Source organism: Accipiter gentilis, chromosome 19, assembly GCF_929443795.1.
Source record: "Accipiter gentilis chromosome 19, bAccGen1.1, whole genome shotgun sequence".
In the NCBI taxonomy this organism is placed as follows: Eukaryota; Metazoa; Chordata; class Aves; order Accipitriformes; family Accipitridae; genus Astur; species Astur gentilis.
This window is the reverse complement of record NC_064898.1, coordinates 18,954,721-18,976,366: the sequence shown is the minus strand read 5'-3', so window position 1 is coordinate 18,976,366 and position 21,646 is coordinate 18,954,721. Positions and strand designations below refer to the sequence as shown.

Genomic DNA, 21,646 nt, shown 5'->3' with positions numbered 1-21,646 from the left:
TATTAGTAGGCTTCAGAACACTCCAGTGCAGCTATAAGGAAAGCAAATGTGGTCAGGATGCTCATCTTGAGGCAGTTCCAACACGACTGAACTGCAGTTTATTGATTTCTCGGAGCAGAAAGGCACATATTTTGATATTAACTATGCCCTAACACCTGAGAGTTTTCCATGTGTTGATCATTAATTCTGGTCCATTCTCCTTGCTTTCCATATTTGCATCCCAGTCTTTGCTAGAAGACCCACCAGAGGAATCCGTGCTTGCTATATGTGAAAGATCAATGCCCTGGGAAGGCAAAAAGTGAAAACAGCCACAGAAGAAATTGCCCTTCTGTAAAAACTTTTTCTCAAACCATAGAAAAATTCAAGGCAGTTCAGCCATGGTGGAATTAATTCTGCAGTAGTAACAGGCCATTTATGTTCTCATGGTGACATCAACACAGGGCAGCTTGAGCTGATTTAACATTCTACTGCCACAAAAGGGGCAGATACTCCCTGGATCACCTTTTGCCATGTCTGCAACTTGTCTGACTCCTCCATAGACCAATTCAAACCATAATCCAGCAGCAAACTGAAGTTGAGAGAAGTAAATACTCTTCTGTGCCATACTGATGAAGCCTAATGAATCAGTTCATGAGCAGCCCAGTAAGGATCACAACTGGGAGAGAACTGACTTGTGAAGCCAACAGCAGGAGTAAGCAGCAAAAGCTCCCTCGTTCAGTATGGTAAGCTCTTAAATCGGTGTAGGCATCTTTACTGAGCTTCATCCTTCTGCATGTTGCAACACTGGGGCTGAGATGATCTCTATTACAATTCAGAATTACCTCAGGTCTTTCCATGTGTAGTATAGATCCTTAGAGGCCTTTATACTTGTTCACAGTACCTTCCTCATCCTTCTTTTACAATGTATTATCCCAAAATGCTGTAATATTTGAATAACCAGACTCCGTTCTGCAAAGAGATGGATATTCCTCTCTATGACTCCTGTAGAAGCTAAAGTGTTCCAGCATTTCATTAGCAAGCCCCAGAAAATGGGAGCATAATTATTTCTGACAGAGTAACTAATGTCACCACTCAAGACAGAAGAGAGTTAACAGAAGAGCACACCTGAGCAGGTAGTTACTATGGCCAATTCATTACCATTTTTACTAAGGTGTAAGAACGGATTCACTTGCAGAATTTTAAGAGCTGGGAGAAGAGGAAAGAGGGTACGAAAGGAACTCAGAAGAGAAAGAGGACAAAATGAGTGAGCCATTACAGCAGGAAAGCAGTCCTGACACTGCTGCTTTTTTTGATAGTCACCAGAGCCTCAGCAGAAGGAATTTTATCACAGGAATGTAAATACTACACAGAACTTTTACGTGTACAGCATAGGGACAAGGCACAAACCCAACACGGAAAGCTAATAAACTTGACTACCAAAAAATAAAATTGGGGAGGTGGTGTTTACATTGACTTTTATCATTGCTCAGTGCTTCGTGTAGGCACAGAAGCAGCATTCTGACTTCTGTATACAGACACCTATAGGGAGAAAGTAAGAAAGCTCAAGTTTTGTTTCCAGTTCATAGGCATATGTGGTACCTTGCAGAATGAGATGTTTCAGAAGCACCGCAGTGATGTGAAAATCAAAAGCAGCATGATTACTAGGCCCATGGGAAAGTTTTATCTATGTAATTTCTATTGCAAATACAAGAAGAGTATATAGCAGGGGAAAGGAATACATGAGTTATAAACCTACTTATTATTTGCATGCCTTATATGAGTAAAAAAGTGTGAAGCTGGTATTTTGAATAGTTTGAAAATATGAAGCTAGAATAAAGTGTAAGAAAAGTTTTCTAGGTGAAAAATCTTCTAGGTTTCATTTCCTGCTCTTCTATTGACCCTTTATAACAATACATCTAATTTAATTCACTCATGAAGAATGTAACAATAAATTCTATCAGAAACACTTAAAATTTAATTTGTGAGTGGTTCTATAGCATAATAGAGACTTGGAACTCATGAATTTCTTTACTTTTTTTTCAGAATAAATGATTTAATCCTACAGAACCCTTGGGAGCTAGGCAATTCTTTTCATTTCACTATCTGTATCACAGATTTGTAACAGGAAAACACAGACTTTGACATTTACAAAGCAGACCACATATTAATCCACAAGCAGCTCTCCATTAAAATCACAGGATCTTAGAAAAATGTTAGAAGGGACCCCAGGAGGACAATTCAGACCAACTCTTGCTCAAAACAGAGCTAACGTCCAAGTTAGATCATGTTGCACAGAGCTTTGTTCAGGTGTTTTGAAAAGCTCCAAGAATTTATATGCTACATTTTTGGGCAGCCTGTTCTGGTGTTTATCCACTCCCATGCTGAAGGACCAGTAATCATGAAACTTCTAGTCGTTTAAAGAAGACTTCATGCATTTTCTCATCTTGAGAGAGCAGTCAGTATCAGATGACCCACATGATGTCCACTTGTTGGCCTTCCCTTGAACCCTGGCACATAAGCTCTCAGCCAGCCTGTCACCAATTCCACAGCAGAATTCCATGCATTTGAGCATCCACTCTTTCACAGTTAAAACTGTAACAAAGACTGGCAGCTATAAGCAAACACACCTTTATTTGACAAGCTATAAAAGCTGTCCTCAGACACTACAGTAGTGTTGTCTCCACACTGGCTGTTCCTCCAGTGGGTTGTAAGTGATAACTGCTTTCACCTTCTTCACTTTGCTCTAACCAAAAGTTTGGAAGTTCCTGTCCCAATCACATATCAAACTAGCTTTGTGACTCAGAAGAATGAAAGGCTACTGCAAAAACTGCCACTGAGACAACTTTTCCCCACCCTTCCCCAAATCCCAAACCTGAGTGAACTCACAGCATTCATTTAGTAGTTATATCAAGAACCCTCCCCACAAATATTTGTAAGCCTTATTTGCAGTAAATTAATGTGACAACATTTTCACATGCTGAAGGGCTGGCAAAGAATAAAGCAGTAATCCTGCAGGTATAGCAAAGAAAGTAGCACATAAGTTGATCTTATTGTATCTGTGTTTGAACAGCACCTTAACTTACAAGTAGGTTCCTCAACACCTTGCATGTACAGATCCTACCTAAAATAGTCACATGAAATTGGTTTCAATTGGACCTAAGGAAAACTGCATCATGATAAATGATATGTAAAAGGATAATCATAACCAAAACATTGCCTAAGATTTGCATCTCAAAAAATAGTGAGTTTGTTTCTGCAGGTGGATGAATTGAAAAATAATTTTTTTTCATACATTCATCACAGCTCAGAGATAAGAAAAATAACTTATAGTACTTTGATTAGTAGAAGATTTTCCACTAAAGCATAAAGAGAGGAGAAGCATTAAATTTTCCCACTTTTGGTTTATTGAACATTTTTGGTTTAGTGAAATGGCTTTGCCTGCAAAATGACCTATATGATTCTGTATATAGGAACAAGCATAACATTTTATGCATTTATCGTAACTGTAATTTGTTCTTGAATAAAGCCTTCTTATGCCCTTTGGCTGCTGCTATTGTGTATTTAAGGGTCACAATGTCCTGTCCAAGCTGCAGGCACACTGGAAGACTGTATATAAAATGCCTCAAAGCAGTAACTCAGAAATTCTAAGTGGTGTGGGCTGGTCAATTAGTTTCAGAGTACTGAACAGCACCAAACTTTTGACAATATCCTCACTCACTTTCTTCACTGTTCTTTTCCATCTTATTTTACTTGAGTAAGTGTGGCCATAAACCACTGTGACTGAATAAATCCCTCTGGAATATTGATCGAGGGATAAGGTATGCTTTTGCTCAGCACCTAGTCCCATGGTGCTTCATGAACTTAATTTCCAAGTGCTTCAAACACAAATTAGCTGATCCAGGAGCTCTTCCAGGCTCCTATGTCCAAAGGTGTCCTGGCCATATTAATCTTTTTAGGAATACCAGAAGACATGTCCATTCTTCAGCCCACTTAAACACCACATTGATTTCAGCTTCTGTCAATGAGTAGTGGTGGAGTAGCAAACACAGGCACATTATGCCCATCTGGGTACAGAATGGGGAAGGAAAGTAGACTGCTGGGTAGGGGTACAACCTTACACTGTGCTCATTTCCAAACTTAGGTTCCCTATATGTTATAGGGGAGAGTTAGGCATTCCAGAATGGTATCTACAACAGCCAGCATGCTGAGGGCAACTTGGCAGGCATCTGGCTTTGCCTTGACAATGTGGCAGAGTATCCCACTCAGAGTATCATTAAAAGCAGGGCTTTTGCACAACAGGGCCAGACTGCGTAGGATAGTATAAAGCAAGAGACAGGACTAATATCACAAATACTGGCATTATTTTTAGTATCTGTCTGGTCATTTGGAGTTTTTCTGTTGCTTATAAAATTTCAAAGCATGTTACTGGTGTGTCATTGGTATACAGCTCTTTGCAACCAACACTTCTGCTTCCCACAGGGCCCATCTAGTAGTCTTGTACTAAGATTTCCAGTGCAAAGGGTTCTGCAGATGAGGTCCAAGTCCAGTGTCTGGAATTCACCCTAGACTTAGGTTTTGTCTGCATCAGCAAGTAGAGTGGTGCAATAGGAGCAGTCCTGTAGAATGCTTGCACCTGCTTTTGAGAACAGGCTGCCCATACTATATGTGGACATGGACACAACGTAACTACAGACTTTATGTCTTAAACATCAGCTGTCTCCCCAGCTAGCACCTGAGCAAGGGTTCTGAGGACGAAAACCTGTGCAGAGCCCAGGAGGCCACCTCTGCATGCAGAGTTCCTCTGTTCATGCACCTAAAGGTACAGCCTCATCCCAAATGCGATGACTGAATTGAATGGAGAGGTTTTTCCAAAATGATACAGTGGAGATTTTAAGAGGTGGAAAAAAGACTCAGCAAAGTCAAGTGTGTGTGCAGGGTTTGAGGATTTTCCTCAAAAGAGCATCTGGGGTGCACCCGCACTCTTTGGGCTTGTACCTCTGTAAACTGGAAAGAAACAGAGCACTGAGATGTCTGGTAGACAACCCACCTCCTGGTAAATGAATCCACAGGGGCACGTACCTCTCTGAAGAGTCTTCACAACCTTTCAGAGAGTGTTGTGTTACTGGGGTCTAATAGCGCATAAAATAAATCTCTCAAAATAATGGCTTTTACCTTCTTTTCCTCTCACATTTGGTATGCTGGTGTTGTCCACTCTGGTGTGTGTGGTCCGCTCTGGTGCGTGCCACATGGAGGACGGCACGGCGCAGCCCTGTGTGAAACGGCCACGGCGAACCAGGTGTCCAAACCATCACTTTACCTCCTCGCCACACTTCGCTGCAAGTTAAAAGGAATATGGGGTGGCAGGACAGCTAGCACATGCAGGGAGAGAGGGGGGAAAGCAGAAGGGAGGTGAGCACGTTTGGACTGTCTCTCGCACCTCAGCGAGAGACCGCCAAGCGCCCGGGGCCGCGGCTTCGGCACCCGGGCGGCCTCCGGCATCTCCAGCCTCGCCCGGGCGCGACGGCGGGCGGCCCCTCCCCCCGGGCGGTGGGGGAGAGCGGAGCCCTCACGGCCGGGGGCCCGGGGGTGCGTGTGAGGCGGCGGGCCCGAGGCGGGAAGCGGTGAGGGAACCGCGACCGACGGGCGGCGCCGCCTCCGGGGCGGGCCGGGCCGCCGCAGGCCTTCCGCCGGCGGGGCAGGTGCTGAGGGAAGCGGCGCGGAGCGGACGGACGGACGGACGGACGGCGATGTGGACGTCCCTCGGCACCGTCACGGAGTCCGCCGGCCGCAGGGCAGCCAGCTGCCGCTTCTGGGCTGTCGTCCTGGGAGCAGCGGCGGGGGTCTTTCTCGTCGGGTTTCTCATCGGTACAGTGCGGAGTAACCCTCCTTCGGATCGGGGGCGGGGGGGCTCTCCCGGCCACCCGCCGCTCTTCCAGCCGGGGTCGGGGCTCGGAGCCGGGCCGAAAGGGCCGCGTGTGGGGAAGGAGCGGGCGGGTTTCCAGCGGCCGGGGCCGTGTGCCAGGGGTGCCCGCAGTGAGGGTGTGCTCGGCCGGCCGACAGCTCCCGCCCTTCCTACCCTTCACACCGGGCAGTCACCGACCCCTCCTGGGATTTCCAGCTCCTCCGCAGGGGAAGGGGGGCTTTGCCTTTTTGACTTGTTTCGACTTCGTTTGAAATGAAATGGTTCTGCTACGGGCAGGAGAAGAGGCGCTGGGTTTGTGAGGAGGGGACAGAGGACAGGCCTCACAACTCGGCTGTGTTGAAACCGCACCAGCCCAAACGAGAAAGGCGGGAAGATGAATACGGGGCTGGAGGAGCGCTGACAGGAGGGGTGAAACGGTCTTTAATTTGTTGTCCCACCTCCCCCTCAGCCCAAGCAGGCCGGCCTGCGGGTTGCTGCCGTGAGGTTACCCCTCCTTACCTCCCCTTCGGTCCACAGATGAATCGGGATCAGTTTGGGGGAGGAAGGAAAAACAAAGGAGCCACTTGTGTTTTGAAATGCCTTTTTTCATCTGCACTTGGGGTTCGTGCCATTGGGAAGCCCCAGCTGAATTGCTCTCCCATGTGGAAAGAGCCTTTTGCTGTGCCAGTGACCAGTGCCTCGCCAGTGCCAGCTTGTTACCGGCTCTCTGCCCCCCACCAGTTCTCTCATTTGCTCTACCCATGTAACTGCTGCTGCATTTGCACGGAACATGTCCAGTCTCTGACTTAAAAATAAAAACAGATGTCAGAAACACTTTCCTTCTAGCCAGGTGTTCCTCTCATCACTTACTCTGGTAATGCCTGCACAGTAAGGGAAGGATTCCAGAATAAGAGCCAGACAGAGCAGAGAGTGAGAAAGGAGTTACAAGACATCTGTTCCTTACAAAGGGTGTCTGTGTTTCTGTGCATTTTTGTAAAGCTGCTGCCTTATTACTGAGGTGACTGATATGACTGACATGACTGACAGCATGATGTTCTGGTGCTAAAGGAAGATAAGTCTCCTTAGCATCCACAGTAAAATAACTGTGACGAGTAAATATAATATAGTATTTTATTCCCCTCAATATCTACCTAGGTAAATAAGTTCTCTTACTGTGTGGGGGACTGCCTCTACCATCACTGTGCAGCCTGCATTAGGTTGTGGCTGCTTGTCTGTGCTGAGATAAAAACAGTTGTAAAATACACAGTGAAAATCTTGTGGTGATACCAAAGAGAAATGGTGTGTGCCATGGGAATATTGCTCTGGTGTTTTTAGTGTTGTATTTTTGTGTGTTACACAGGCTGGTTTGCAAAACCTACAGAAAAGACATCTGTGAGTCCTCATCAGGACATGAAGGCGGCATTTATGGCTGAAATGAAGGCTGAAAACATCAAGCAGTTTCTTTAGTAAGTAATGTGTAGACTAAGCAGTCCAAAAAAGAAAAAAAAGAAAAAATTCAAGCAGGAACCAGCCCAAGGATGACACCAGACAGAGGATGGTGTGCAGGTTGTCAGCCATAGGTTTTATCTAATGTGCCCCAGTGAGCTGTGATTCACAAAATAGTCCATCTCAGTTCCTCTCTTTCTTGTTTGTGTTGGAAACAGCTGAGGAGTTGTCAGTAATCTCAGTACATAAAGCAATTAAAAATTGGCCAAGCTCTTGCTCGGCATTTGGTGAATGCTTGTACAATGATGTAGAGGTTCAGCCTTTCTCTTATGTATCCTTTTTCAGTCTACAGCAATGTTTATCTTACATTGTTTTTTATGGAAAAATGATTCACTTCAAGTTAGGCTGTATGAATGAACTTAAATCAGGAGAGATTAAATGGAAAATAGCAGAGTACATCAATGCAAAAGAGAAGAAAATCATACCAGTGTTTCAGCCTTTAATTCTTCCTATAGCTTAGGCCTTAGTACCTTATTGCTACTCTTTCTTCACACTTTGTCATGCTGTGACCAAATTTATGTGTTAATCTGTTACCATTCTGGCCTTATACTCACATTCATGAAGAAAGGATATGTTTCTAAGCTCTCTCCCTCTGCACAGTGAATAGCTAGAACAGACATAGTAGATACCAGCTAGTCATCATGGTACATTAGACTGCTCATAACACATCTAATAGTCTTAAAGTTTTAGAGTCTTTTTTAAGACAATGTTTTTTTCCCAATAATTTTTTCATTTCATCTACCCTTTAAATTAGTGATTTCAAATATACTCTGTTTCTTTTATTAAATCCTAGAAACAAAGCTGCTAACATTTATTCTTGAAAATTCAAACAATGGAAGATGACAATATAGATATTTTTTAAATCTATTACAGTTTAATTACTGTGATTAATTTCTTAATTTCTGTAACTTAGGAGTTTTAACTACAAGGAAGCTTTTGTTTCTTTTAGGGATCTTGTAAACAAATTCTTTTTCTTTTAGGACAGTGTAGTATTTCTTAAAAGCATGTATTTATTCCAGTCAGTAACAGACCAGAAGTCACAGGTGGTTGATAGAAATTTACTCTCTGTGTAAAGAAAGTGTTTAACTATCAGTTATTTTAAGAGTAATCAACAAATTTGGGTTTGCCTTAAATTCCCAGCCTGATTACATAGCATGAAGTTGTTTGTTGCTATAAAACTAAATTACAAAAAAACCATTTTCAGTTTATAAGATTGTGGCAACCTCACTGATTTCATTTTAAGTGCACTTGCCACAGACTATTTTAAATAAATTAGCTGGAAAGTGTGTTCTCTTTACTATGTAACAGTCATGTCCTGGACTATATAAACATGGAAAACTGAAGACTTAGGATTTTTTACAGTCTTAACCTGTGTTTTGGCTCTTACAAAGTCAACTGTTGTTAAAGAGCTCTGTGAAAGGAGAGCTTTCTGCTCTCTAGACTATGCCAACAGGAAACATTTACTGTCATGCGGCCAGTTCTGTGGTGAAATATGGCAGATACTTAGTCACTGCTCAGAACTACCAGTACAGGCAGTCAACAGATTAGAAGAGGAAATGAAGAAAAACACAATATTCAGTTAAATGGGAATATAATACAGGAGAATGTTATTGCTTATGTCAAATTTTAATAAAAACGTGAGACTTAAACATTCCTAACTCTTACAGAAAACAGCTGTTGGCTCTAACAATAACATGTAACTGTGCTCTTGGTTTGGTATGTCATCCAGAAAACGGTACTGTCACTGTAACAAGGACTTTCAGTACAGTGTTGGTACGAGTTGTTGACATTATCAGAAGAACATGGTTTTATCTAGCAGCATTCAGCTGCTAAGGACTTTGGGTTTGTCTAGTTTGGAGAAAAGGAGGCTGAGGGGCGAACTCATTGCTTTCTACAGCTCCCTGAAGAGGGGAAGGGGAGAGGGAGGTGCCGATCTCTTCTCCCTGGTATACAGTGATGAGATGGCAGAGAATGGCTCAAAGCTGCATCAGAGGAGGTTCAGACTGGACATTAGGATGCATTTCTCTACCAAAGGGAGGTCAAACGCTGGAACAGGCTTCCTAGAGAGGTGGTCAGTGCCCCAAGCCTGTCAGTGTTTAAGACGCATTTGGACAATGCCCTTAATGACTTGCTTTAACTTGGTCAGCCCTGAATTGGTCAGGCAGTTGGGCTGGATGATCCTTGTAGGTCCTTTCCAATTGAAATATTCTATTCTATTCTATTCTATGTGTATAGTTCTTTCAAAATGCTTTTTTGATGTCTTTGTTCTCACTTGTACTTGGGATTTTTCCCAATCTTATACCCCTTCGTTATCGAAGATCCAATTTCCTTCCTTAACACCAACTGGTGCAACACATGCTTCTGTGGCTTGTTGATGGCATGGTCATATGACAGGATGAGGACATCGTGATGACAACCTCATTCAGCTGGGAGTTTCTTCAGCTCCCTTCACCACTGTGCTTTCTCAATGGTCTGGACAATTGTTTTTTCAGACAATGGGTTGCTCACTATTCATGGTATCTTTCACTGTTTGTTATTCGCACTGCATGACTTTTTTCTGTTCCTTGTTTGTAGGCCACTCTCGCTCTCTTATTTACCAACAAGACACACTCAGAGTGAACTTTTAGATAAATCAGTATTTATGCCAAAATTAATTAAAATAGCGAGATCCAAGGAGGATATACAGTTAATTAAAAGTAGGGATCAGAGTAATTATGCACATTTCTAAACTGAATACACAAAGATAATTATACTCAATTCTTTTATCACTTCACAAGGAAGGTCAGCCTCATTGTGCATAGGAGTGATTGGCCTAAGGTCACCCAAAAGACAAGGAGTAAAGCGAGGACAGGACCCCACAGTCGATGTCATCATGCCATTCTTGCTAAGCCATGCTGTGAGGAAGATACAAACACCTGCGATAGCTCAGGACAGACTGAAACCCTTTACCTCAATTTATGTGTAAGACAGGCAAAAGCATAGATGCACAGGAGTCCGGGTCCTTATTTAGCCTGGGTACATCTCGTCATCTCTAGGGGGTTTATTTCCAGCTAGGCTAAGAGGAGTTCTGATTATGAGCTGCAATGCCTGATCCTGTCTTGTTGCTTCTTTTTGTTTAGCAATTTTACACAGCTTCCTCACCTAGCAGGAACAAAGGAGAATCTGAATCTGGCACAGCAAGTCCAAGCTGAGTGGAAAGAGTTTGGTTTGGATTCTGTTCAGTTGGTTCATTATGATGTCTTGCTCTCTTACCCTGATGACACTAAGCCCAACTACATCTCAATAATTGATGAGCATGGAAATGAGGTACAGAAAACACCATTTTTTGCAACCAGGGAACAAAATCACCTTCATACACCTGGGAAGCCTGGGAATGAAAGCTATTCTCTGCTCTGTTAATGGTGTTGGGCCTGATCCAAAGCACACAGAAATCAGGGGCTCCAGTTTGCTTTTATATTTTGTATCTTTGTTTCGTGGTGTATGTGCTAGGAATACTAATAATTACCCTGATTCATACAGCATACTGAAATATATGGATTAAAAGAGAATTATGTAAGACAATTACTTCATGTAATTAAATTGTTTTAAAATTATTCTGTTATTTAGAAAGAGGAAAGCAACCATGGACAGTATCATTATTTGCATTGGTTGATTAAACAGTGTTGGTGATTGTGCTAAATTCAGTTGCTTGGATATTAGAGTTTAGGCCTTGAGATGCACTATCACAGGTAACATCAGTTCATTACAGAGCAGCTCTAGTCCTTGTAGAAGCTCCAGGGATGAGCAGAATGCAAGTGTTTTTTACTATTATGATCTAAGCTGCTTTTATCTGCTGTACTGAGACCACCTTAAGGGACCCTGTGTTCATTTAAGCAGGATTCTTTGTGAAGACTGGAGATGGGATTTGCAAGATCACACATTGAACCTGCATGCTGAAAAGGTTGCCCAGTGATTGCTAAAGTTTTGGCCACTCCTCATTTACAGTTCTAAAACTAGAGTCCTTTAAACTGCAAATGCATGTGAAATGTGCCTGAATAGAAAGTACTTCTTTTCCATATTGCCTGGCTTACCTTTTTCTTTTCTTTTCCCACTAGATTTTCAACACATCATTATCTGAGCCTCCTCCTCCAGGATATGAGGCTGTTAGAGATGTGGTTCCACCCTACAGTGCATTTTCAGCCCAAGGAATACCTGAGGTAACATAGTAGAATAGTAAAAGAAATAGAAGTAGAAATAGAAACAGAAATAAAAGTAGGAACAGAAGTAGAAATAGAAACAGAAATAGAAATAATAGCAATAGAAAAGATGGAATACCATAGTGTAGTGTAGCATAGCATAGCACAGAATAGCATAGAATGATACAGAATTATGTGAAATTCCTGGGTCTTAGGCTTTAGTTCAAAACTTGACATATCACCAGTAGGAAAGATGTTGTACCTCTCATGTTCTTGGGAGTTTCACAATGGGGCAATGTTCAAATTGAGCAGTCATACATATATGTTTAATTTTTTCCTCGAGTTTGAGTCAGAACTGGATTTTATTTTTACCTTTTCCTTAAAAAATACAGTAATAAACCTTTAATGTTGTCAGTTGCTATAAGCTTCTCCAGATATTTCTGTGAATATGCACTATTGTTTCCCATCTTGCTGAACAAATAAGACTGTTACATTTATGTAGGCAAATGAACAATATAATTTTCAAAATGCTGCTTGCCCAAGGCTCACACTGACAGGTATAACAGCACAGTGTACAGTATGCTTGAAAATGGCTTTTATTCTAGCTGGCATTAAAATGTTGCTGTGATCTGAGCTTAACTCTAATCCTTTCTGTCTTGTACAGATGGTACCAGCTGACGGGCTTTCTTTTATAAAGTTGGCCTGTGTAACAGGAGTTCTCTATCCTATGATCATTAGTGGTTTCAATTAATATTTTGTAAGATCAGATTTTTTTTTTTGTTATTCTCAGTATCTCTCCTGTCTATACATAGAATAATATAGGTTGGCAGGGCCCTCTGGAGGTCATCTGGTCCAATCTCTGCTCTAAAGTTGGATCTGACTTTGAAACCTGCTAACAGTGCTTTTACTCGCACAGCCCAGTATTAGTCATATACTGTCTGAAGTTTGTTAATAAGCTGTCCAAGTTCAGGATACAAAAGGTATCCTGTATTCATTTGCCTCAGATACTCAAAGGAAGCTAGAGAACCAGGCAGATAGTCTGTACCCTAGGATGTGAGAGCTTTGAGTATTTCAAGAATTGCAGTAGAAATTTTGGAACATAATGTAAGGTAAAATTCATTGGTTCTGACTTTGTATCGTAACGTAATATCCCCAAAGACAGAATAACCTCACTGCTTTATTTGGTTTGTGGAGAGCTACAGTAAGTGATGTATATGGGAAATAATAAAAACAAGTTTTAAGAAGGTGCAGCTTCTTTCTTTAGAAAATGATTTTATTTTAATTATGTATAAGAACTTTGTTTCTGAAAAAAAACCCAGTAACTAAAAGACAGATTGTCTTCAAAATATGATGCTTATGTTCCCCTTATTACATAATACTTTGACCAAAGCTCTGGGTAGCTGGCTAGTGCTGTTAGCGATAACATCCTCCAGTGAGCAGTTGTCTCCACCTGTACTGCAAACAGCACAGGAGGGAACATGTATATAGCTCAGCAGTGGAAATACTCAGTGGGTTCAGAGCTCTTCTGAGTTCTCCCAGGCTGGTTTATGTATGTTATGTTAAAAACCATTCTATTAAAAAAACAGAACTAAGCTGTGGAGAGAGATATTTGGATCTTGCTAAGTGCAATCATCAGTCTTAGGTTCTCTTTCTGCTCATTAATTTTGCAACTGATTCCTACATAAAGCTCCAAGTTCAATGAAGGGAGAAGGCTGTAAAGTACCTACATCCCAGGCTAACCATAGTCTCACGAGTAGGCCACCTTCTTGGAAAGTGGGAGAAATGGTCAAAGTTCTTCATAGTGAGAGAGGCCAAGAATGCAGCTCACACATTTTCTGGGTGAGTGCTATAATCGGGGAGTTGTGGAAATACAGTTCGGCACTGCTAGCACTATTACTTTTTCCTGCAGCTGCCTTTTAGAAATAAGTGGCAGTGACTGTGTTTTGAAGGTTAAATACTGTCAGAGTGGGATAGTACCTACTTGCCTGCTAGAGTGAGACCCTGCAGAGATTTAGAAGTAGTTCCCACTCATTTCAAGTTCTCAGTAGACGGAAGGTGGAATATATCCTCGTCTGTCATACAGATTGTCAGAAAATGTACATTTTTTCTGTGTGGTATATTTCAACTAAATCCCAGTAAAGAATTGGATGAAAAAAGTTAAGTTTTGACCAGAAACTTCTTTTAACAGAAATATTAAGCAGAAAGCAGACAAAATAGCAAAGTCACATTCTGTCAGACAGTAGTAGTAGTTTGGAACATTAGCATCATAGAGAATGGTAAAATTCTGCTCTTCACTTCCTTTTTAAGTGACTGCAAAAGTACTCCTATCTAGTTAATGATGGTCACACATAAGAGGCATACTTGAGATCTCTAACTATGCTAAAAGAGCCCAGATAAGACATTTTATGAGTCCACAATACATTCTCAAAGCTTGTATTTTGTAATAGCTCTATAAACATGAGGGATTTCATCACATCACTAGGAAATCATGATACAAAACTGTCACAATGCTCTGATGAGACATTTATTACATCGATGTAGTTCTTTGACCTGTTAATGAAAGTTAAAGTTGAAGAATTTTCAGAGGTGCTAAAAGAATTTTATTAAGGAAGCCTGATTTACTATGCAGGATATCGAATACTGCCAGAATCTTCAAGTAAGTACCTTTTAATGTAGTTTCAGAAATCTGGAGATTGAATAAGTATGAGTTGTTCTGCAACACCAGGAAAAAAGCAATGAATAAGGATTGTATACTTTATATCAGATATAGTTATGAGAGTTTCTTCTAAAAATCAGAACTGTTCTTTTCTTTATGTGATGGCATCTACTTAATCAAAGACATTATTTAAAAAAACCCTGTAAAGTGTGAACGGGTTTTCACCATAAAATGTAACTCTCGTGTTAACTTGTTTTGCACTTCACTGTAGAACAAGGGCCCTGAATGTGAGAATCCTGCAGGTTGCTATTAATTGTTATAATTACAGGTCTGCAATTATGTAAGCCAAACTATTAAAATCAACATTTTTTGTATTTCTCATGAAAAATACAATAGCCTATGAATGTAGGTATTCTGTGTAAGATATTCTAAAGAAATTTTGTTAAAATGGAGGACCACATTCTCCTTTTGCTTAATCTAAATAGACTGGAAGGACTGTCATGACTTCAGTAGAGTTACACTTCATTTTACTGAGAGGGAAAACTACTCCATAAATTCAGAAAAGCCTCCCCAAGAATAATCCTTGCATTTAAAAATTATTCTCTGAACAAAGAGGACCGGAATCTTAAAGGTGTGAAACTGTTTGCCTTATTTAAATACAGTCCCCTTTATTTCATGAATTTATCCTAACTGCGTTCATTTTGCTTTGTTTAAGAAGAAATTGCGACTTGAGCAGATTAGTGGTGAAACTAGTACAGTCAATGACTGTATCACAGTCTTATCAGGACTTGCCGTATGCTGATATATAAGACCACCTGAAGTCAGTGATTTTTGTCAGTATAAGAGATTTGAGCTTATACCTTTTTGAAACTAAATTGATCTCTCTGGAGGTGTCTGGTAATATGGAGAAATGCACTAAGGAAGAGTTTCCTGTCAGCTAATTTTAGTTGTCTGAAATTGTAGGCATCTTCCCTAAACCAATCTTTAAAGCTTTTTATAGGCATTTACTCTAAAACAGTCTCTGAGGTATAATCAATGAGAGGTATATCCACAGGGCAATTTATTCCTTCCTAAAATAGGTGTTTAAAACAGATTTGGGGTGAATTGTCTTGGAAAGGGTGAGTTCTCAGAGAACTTCCCAGCTCTTCACTGGCTATGGAGCGCACTACAGGACCTTCTTGGACAATGCACACAACTTTTAGGTAGCTGACATTAAGGAAGATGAATCACACACCAAGTATTGAATAACATGGTTGAAACACAATCATGAAGAATACTTTATTCATGTGCAAAGTCTATTTATTTTGACAGTCAGGCCCTTCTGCTGTATTGAATTAGAATCAAGTCCTGAGAATTTCATACGATATTGCCATCATTCAGTCTACTGCATAAAATACAATCGGTATTTACTGTGGTGGCTGGGTCCAAAATACCTCTAGCTGTCCAAGACGGACTACAGGTTAAACAGATTTGGAAGAGAAGTAAATGCCATACTCTGAGCACTTACTCTAAGTTTCTGATTCAGAAGTCATATCTTAACATTCTCCATTGTGGACAAAGTCTGGCAGCTTTGGATGGTAGGAGTCTAAATTCATCAGAAGTCACTTGCCTACCTAATTGTCTCATGATCAAAGAATTCATACGGGAGCCACTCTGAGAGCTCATTGTTCCTAGCTTATTCTCTTACTAGATCATGTCCTCGTTTTGATATGCTCATTGACATTCTTGTTTCAAATTCTACCTCTTTCTATCAGGGTGAGTTAGTGTACGTGAATTATGGCCGCATTGAGGACTTCTTTAAGCTAGAACGTGAAATGAAAATTAACTGTACAGGAAAGATTGTTATTGCCAGATATGGGAAGATCTTCAGAGGAAATAAGGTAATGTCTCTATATAAAAACGTTACTTGTGTTGTCCTTCAGTTGATTTCAAGAGACTGAAACACTTACCTAAAGTGTTCTGGAGATTTTAGTATAACTGAGTTTTCACAGAGCTGTGTTCAACAATGATTCTTTAATAGAAGATATAAAATATATATTTGATATGTATATAATACATCTATAGGATAAAAGTAAACAACTTGGAAAATGTTACATAATTTTGTATTCATTTGCATACTATAAATTGTTCCAAAATATTACTAACATTATTGGGTAATACGCTCTAACTCTGAACTAGACCGTTCTTCCCTATGGGTTCAGCTGTGATTTAAGATGCCTATATTTTGTTTCTTTATAATGGTTTCTGTACACCAGGCAGAGACTATAACTATATGGAGGTTATTTTAAATTCTGTATTTGTTTATTCAATGTCCCTATCATATAAATATTTTTAAACTACAGACTTCTGCAGATTTCCATGGCCTGACAGGAAGGGACATGATCACGTGTATACTTAAGGCATGCACTGAAGTTATTTCCTCAATAGGAATGTAAGAAGACAGTCTATTTTAAGTGTGTTTGGCTTCTGTACAAAAATTAGTTTGACCCTAATTTGGGCAGGAGTATAATTTGTATTTGTCAGTTACCTAAGGGTATCAAACACTGAATCTCCTTGCTGGAATGCCAGCTCTTATTATATGCTGTTGAATAATCTTCTGTGAGCTTTTAAGTGGGTAACTTACTGGTTTACATACATACCATTTTCACCAGTGAAAAGTGACATGTAACTCATATTCTGGGTCAGATAATATTTTCACTAAATTGTTTACCACTCTTAAAGATACTATCTGAATGGAAAAGACTTAAAAATTGAAAAAGGTATTGCTGTCTATGAATCTTTTCTTAAAATGAAATACAAACACCTCAGAGTTACTAATATCTAAAGGGGCAGTTGTCCTGTGGTTTGGAAATTACATGTTCTTGTTGACACAAAGGGATGATATGTTCATTCTTATGGTAGTCTTTCTAATGACTGTTTATATACTGAAAAATTCAGTAACCCGTATAAAATCTGGCGGATTGTACTGTCATTTTCCAACTTCCTAATGATGTGCAAGAATAGGATAGAGGATGAAGGCAAGTACTGTATTTCCTTAAAAAAGCTATGGTATTTCTAAATTAAAATACCCAAATTGAAAACTGTTGAGGATTAGTTGTCACTCAGTCACTATACATCACTGTCATATCTAGTAGCAAAACAGATTGGGATGTCAGAATGACATATATTTTCTCTCACTGTCTACCAGTCAGTATTGTACAATAATAAAGTTGCATGAGAACACTTTTTTAATCAAAATAGCATGGAGGTCAGTCCTTCTGCCATAAAAAGCCTAAGATACACACTCTGGAGTTAGTCTTGTTCACAGCCAAGGACAGTTTCAAGCTCTCCAATAATAATCTGTCTTTGTAGTCTGAATGCTGAGATACATTCAGGAGATCATTTAGGTAAATAAGGTAAATACACGACTAACTAAAAGATAAGGTTGCATCAATGTGGTACAGTTTTTTCCATCCATGATGTGTACATTTCAATAGTCAGTTGATTGTGTTGATCAGAATGACAGAATACAAACTCAGGTTATGTACTAATACTGTGAAGGATGTGTCACTGCCGTTATCGCCTAACTAAAATTCAAAGCAATACCAAACCTTTTACTTTCATATGGAACCTGATAATCTACATATCTATTTTCAGGAATTTTTATGATATGAGATGCTGTGGGCCCTTTACTTAGCCCAAGCACTGTAAAAGGCCCTGAGGAATAATCACTGTAATTTATATTACTTTCTTTTGCCCCTTGAACTCTGGTGTAAAGCTATAAAGGACTGGATAAGGACCGGAGATGTGCTTTGCAGGTGAAGAATGCTGAATTGGCAGGTGCCAAGGGAGTTATTCTGTACTCTGACCCTGCTGACTACTGCGCCCCAGGAGTAGATCCCTATCCAAATGGGTGGAACCTTCCAGGTGGAGGAGCCCAGCGTGGAAATGTGTTAAATCTGAACGGGGCAGGGGATCCTCTGACACCAGGTTATCCTGCAAAAGGTAAGTGACACGAGAGAAGTCGTGCTCTGAGGATCTGGTTTCAGGAAAGGCAGGGGAAGGTAATGGGGATGTTCTTTCCCTTGGAACAAACCACATTTTTTTCTTAGTCTTTCTGTTGCTCAAAAGAGGCAGCTTTGGTCTTCATGTCAGTAGACCACTTCTGCAAATGGTGCATGAGAGAAAGTGAGGGCATGTTAAGGGAGCCACACAGTGCAGTGCTGGGCTGCTTAACTTCATAGACATACCCAAGTTAGCCCAGAGATCATGACACAGGTATTTGACAGCTGAAGCCCTTGTCATTTCTTTATGCTTCTCATCAGTCAGTCAGCAAGGAACCAGCCTGCACAGCTCACAGGTTTTTTTGCTTTTGCAGTTCTTGTTTTTGCAGGATTTGGGCTCCTTTCCCTCTACAAGAGCCCCTGCTGGCAATTCTGAGATCTTTCATGCTGGGACTCATGTCACCTGGCTGCATCTGAGTCCCCTGAGAAGATGACCCTTCTCCACTGGTTCATCACCTTCAGCTCATGCTTCCTCAGCTGCTTATTTGAGCTCTGCCTAAGCTGTTTCATTTAGCACCTAACCCAGATCATTTTAACTGAAATGCTTTAAGAACTGTTCATGTCAGCACTTGAGCCAGCATATCTGAGGGAGGCAGTCACCTCAAGAAGAGTAGTCCCTCAGTGATGGGGAAAGTTGCCTCCAGCCAGCACATCTTCAGTATGTCCATGGCAGGAGCAGACCATGAGAAAGATTTCTGGTTCCTCATGCTAGTGTCAGTGATCTCATAGATGAATCCCTGTCTGCTTCCCTCAACAGGGGTCCCCGTGAATGTTGTATTAAGGAGTGAACTATTGTTTTCCTTATGTGCTGGCTTGCAAACATCAAATTTTGTCCACGTTGTGAAAATTAAGATTCTTATTTGTAAAAAACGCATTCTTTTTATTTGAGCTTTGGCAGAACAAAACCTAGACTTCATTTTGTTCACAAAACCAGCAAGACAAGGCATTCAGTAATCCAGTGTGTAAGATTTTATCTGCATCTCTTACCAACCGGCAAAAGTTTTTTAGTTCCCAGCTGAATGTTCCAAGCATCAGACTTTGGGCTCCCTTTTTGCTCTTGTTCTTTATCTGTGGCTTACTGTGAAGTTCTTTCCCATGGAAGGAAATATTTCTATCTAAAAGCATTTCAACACAAAAACATAGCAAATAATTTAAAAATTTCCAGCCAGCCCTAAATGCATGACTGCAGACTGTGCTATGAACTGTACAGATTCCTTCTGAGAGTTGTAAATATGAAAATATGTGTCTTTTGCTTTCAGAATATACCTACCGATTAGACAAAGCCAGTGGTGTAGGTCTCCCGAAAATTCCAGTTCATCCCATTGGCTATCATGATGCTGAGTCATTACTGCGGTAAGACTGTGGGAGACATGAGGAATTTTAAGCAGACCGTTTTCTGAAAATTATGAGAGTATTTGAAAAGAAAGGGAAAAGACTTTTGCACTGTGCTTCTGTAGCTGTTGAAAAAGTATATGTTTGTTTGTCATTAGGTTCTCTGTAGGAGGTAAAAATGTTATCTGTTACTACATACCAGATATGTGCAGAGTGATCTGAAAAGTGTTATTTGTAATATATCAAGATTAGTCAAGTATAATAAAGTTATAAAGTGCCTCTCAGTTTGAATAAAGGCAAAAATATTTGAGGATGGCATGGTACCTGTCTTGCAAAAAAGACCACAAATGAAGTAATTCATTCGTCCATGGATATACTTGTCATGCATGTTTCATGAGACAGTATCTGTACTGTCCTCTGTTAAATGAAGGCTTGTGCTTTCTCTCATTGGTTGTATTATGTTGCATAAATATGAAATGATGCTAGCAAACTAATACAAGGACACCGAGGAAACTCTGGAGTATTATAGGGGATTTAATAGATATCTGTGTGTAATTAAGTGTGCTTACTAAACATGCACATGACATGAAGACAGGCTACCAGCTTGCCAGGTGACAGCATTAAAATTCATAATTATCTTAAACCAAATAAGTTCTCTGAAAAAACTAAGATGTGATTGAGTTGGCAAGTGTAACATTCCCCTAAAAATGTAGCAGTAATCATCTGTATCAAGTGTAGAGATACAGAGCAGGAAATGTCATCTGTATCAAGTGTAGAGATACAGAGCAGGAAATGCCAGGATTGGCAACAGTACCACAGGTGAGTGTTTAGAGCAGTAAGTGAACATAATCTTGGGTGTGTATTTGTGTAGGAATTTTACATCTAAATCACATGAGCAATCGCTCTGCTCTGATGCCTCTGTTTGAATGTGGTATCAAAAAAGATAAAATTCTATGTTGGTTCTCTATGTAGGTTTCCTCTGAAGTATTGAAGCTATTTATTTTTACATGAGGCAGAATTTTACTGTCTTTGGTGTTTTTGCATACTTGATGTTCATTAAAACTGCTCTAGTGTTTTTCGTATTTCCTCTCAAACTTTTATGGACTAATATATCTCCAAACTGTCTTTTCTTTAAATCTTTACAGTCGTCACTGTTAGGAGGTTAACTGCTCATGATGATAAAGGTATAGGTTAAAAAACCTTTTTTCCACTACCAACTAGTAGTGGTAGAGCAGATTAATATGTATAAATATGATGTAGCTAGGTATTTCTCTTCAGTAAGTTGTAAATAATTCTAGAACTTGGTTTTAATAATTATGAGTGAAATCTAAATCATCTAAAAATACTGGGTCCTTGTTTTCACTTTTCTCTTGAGAAGTTGTAACTTCTAGTTATGCCTGCTATCTTATTTTCATTTAAAAAATATACCGAGGACTTGAAGACATGCTGAAGTGTTCTGTGGAATAAAGCTTGACTGAAGCATGCATTTACAGTAAAGGACATGCTTTCATTTACAGTAAATATATTTTGCCTAATAAGAACCAGAACATCCAGCATACTTTTTAGTATTTTTTTATGTTTCTCACAAGTTCATGTCAAAAATATAAATCCTTTAGAATAGGTGAATATGTATGGGTGATTGCAATCCACTGAATTACTGTATTTCCATTTGTGTTAACTGAGAAAAAACATCTGACCTTTGACAGTGGAACAAGAAAAGTTGACTTGGACTGATCATGTTTCTCCAGTTTTAGACATCTTTGAAACACATTAACTCTCTCTATGCTACTGGATTAAACAAATGTCCAGGAACAGGCACTGGAAGACAACTGCCTATGTTGTTAAACTGTTAGAATGGTCCAAGTTACCCTCTGCTATCTCAAATGCAAATGCAGTTCAAGGCAGTAGAAAGTTCCAGGGACCATTTACAAGAGGCAGTTTGCATGCAAAATCTTTGGAGGCCAACACAGTTTTCCAGGATAGCTGTAGGCCATTCCAAACTGATCTCAATACCCAGGACTATTCCTTTATGTTAATTTACTAGTATTAATGT

At 40.1% G+C, this 21,646-nt stretch overlaps 1 protein-coding gene across 1 annotated transcript in view; it reads left to right on the top strand.

Annotated features, from left to right (window-relative positions):
* The first annotated feature begins 5,685 nt into the window (after positions 1–5,685).
* The window catches only part of LOC126048432 (putative N-acetylated-alpha-linked acidic dipeptidase), a 33,791-nt gene continuing 17,830 nt past the window's right edge, over positions 5,686–21,646 (top strand). The window contains exons 1-7 of the mRNA XM_049823450.1: positions 5,686–5,844; positions 7,242–7,347; positions 10,507–10,693; positions 11,482–11,583; positions 15,973–16,098; positions 18,016–18,202; positions 19,521–19,614. Coding sequence (XP_049679407.1) covers positions 5,727–5,844; positions 7,242–7,347; positions 10,507–10,693; positions 11,482–11,583; positions 15,973–16,098; positions 18,016–18,202; positions 19,521–19,614 — 920 coding nt within the window. The 5' untranslated portion in view covers positions 5,686–5,726. The remainder of the gene's footprint in view (positions 5,845–7,241; positions 7,348–10,506; positions 10,694–11,481; positions 11,584–15,972; positions 16,099–18,015; positions 18,203–19,520; positions 19,615–21,646) is intronic.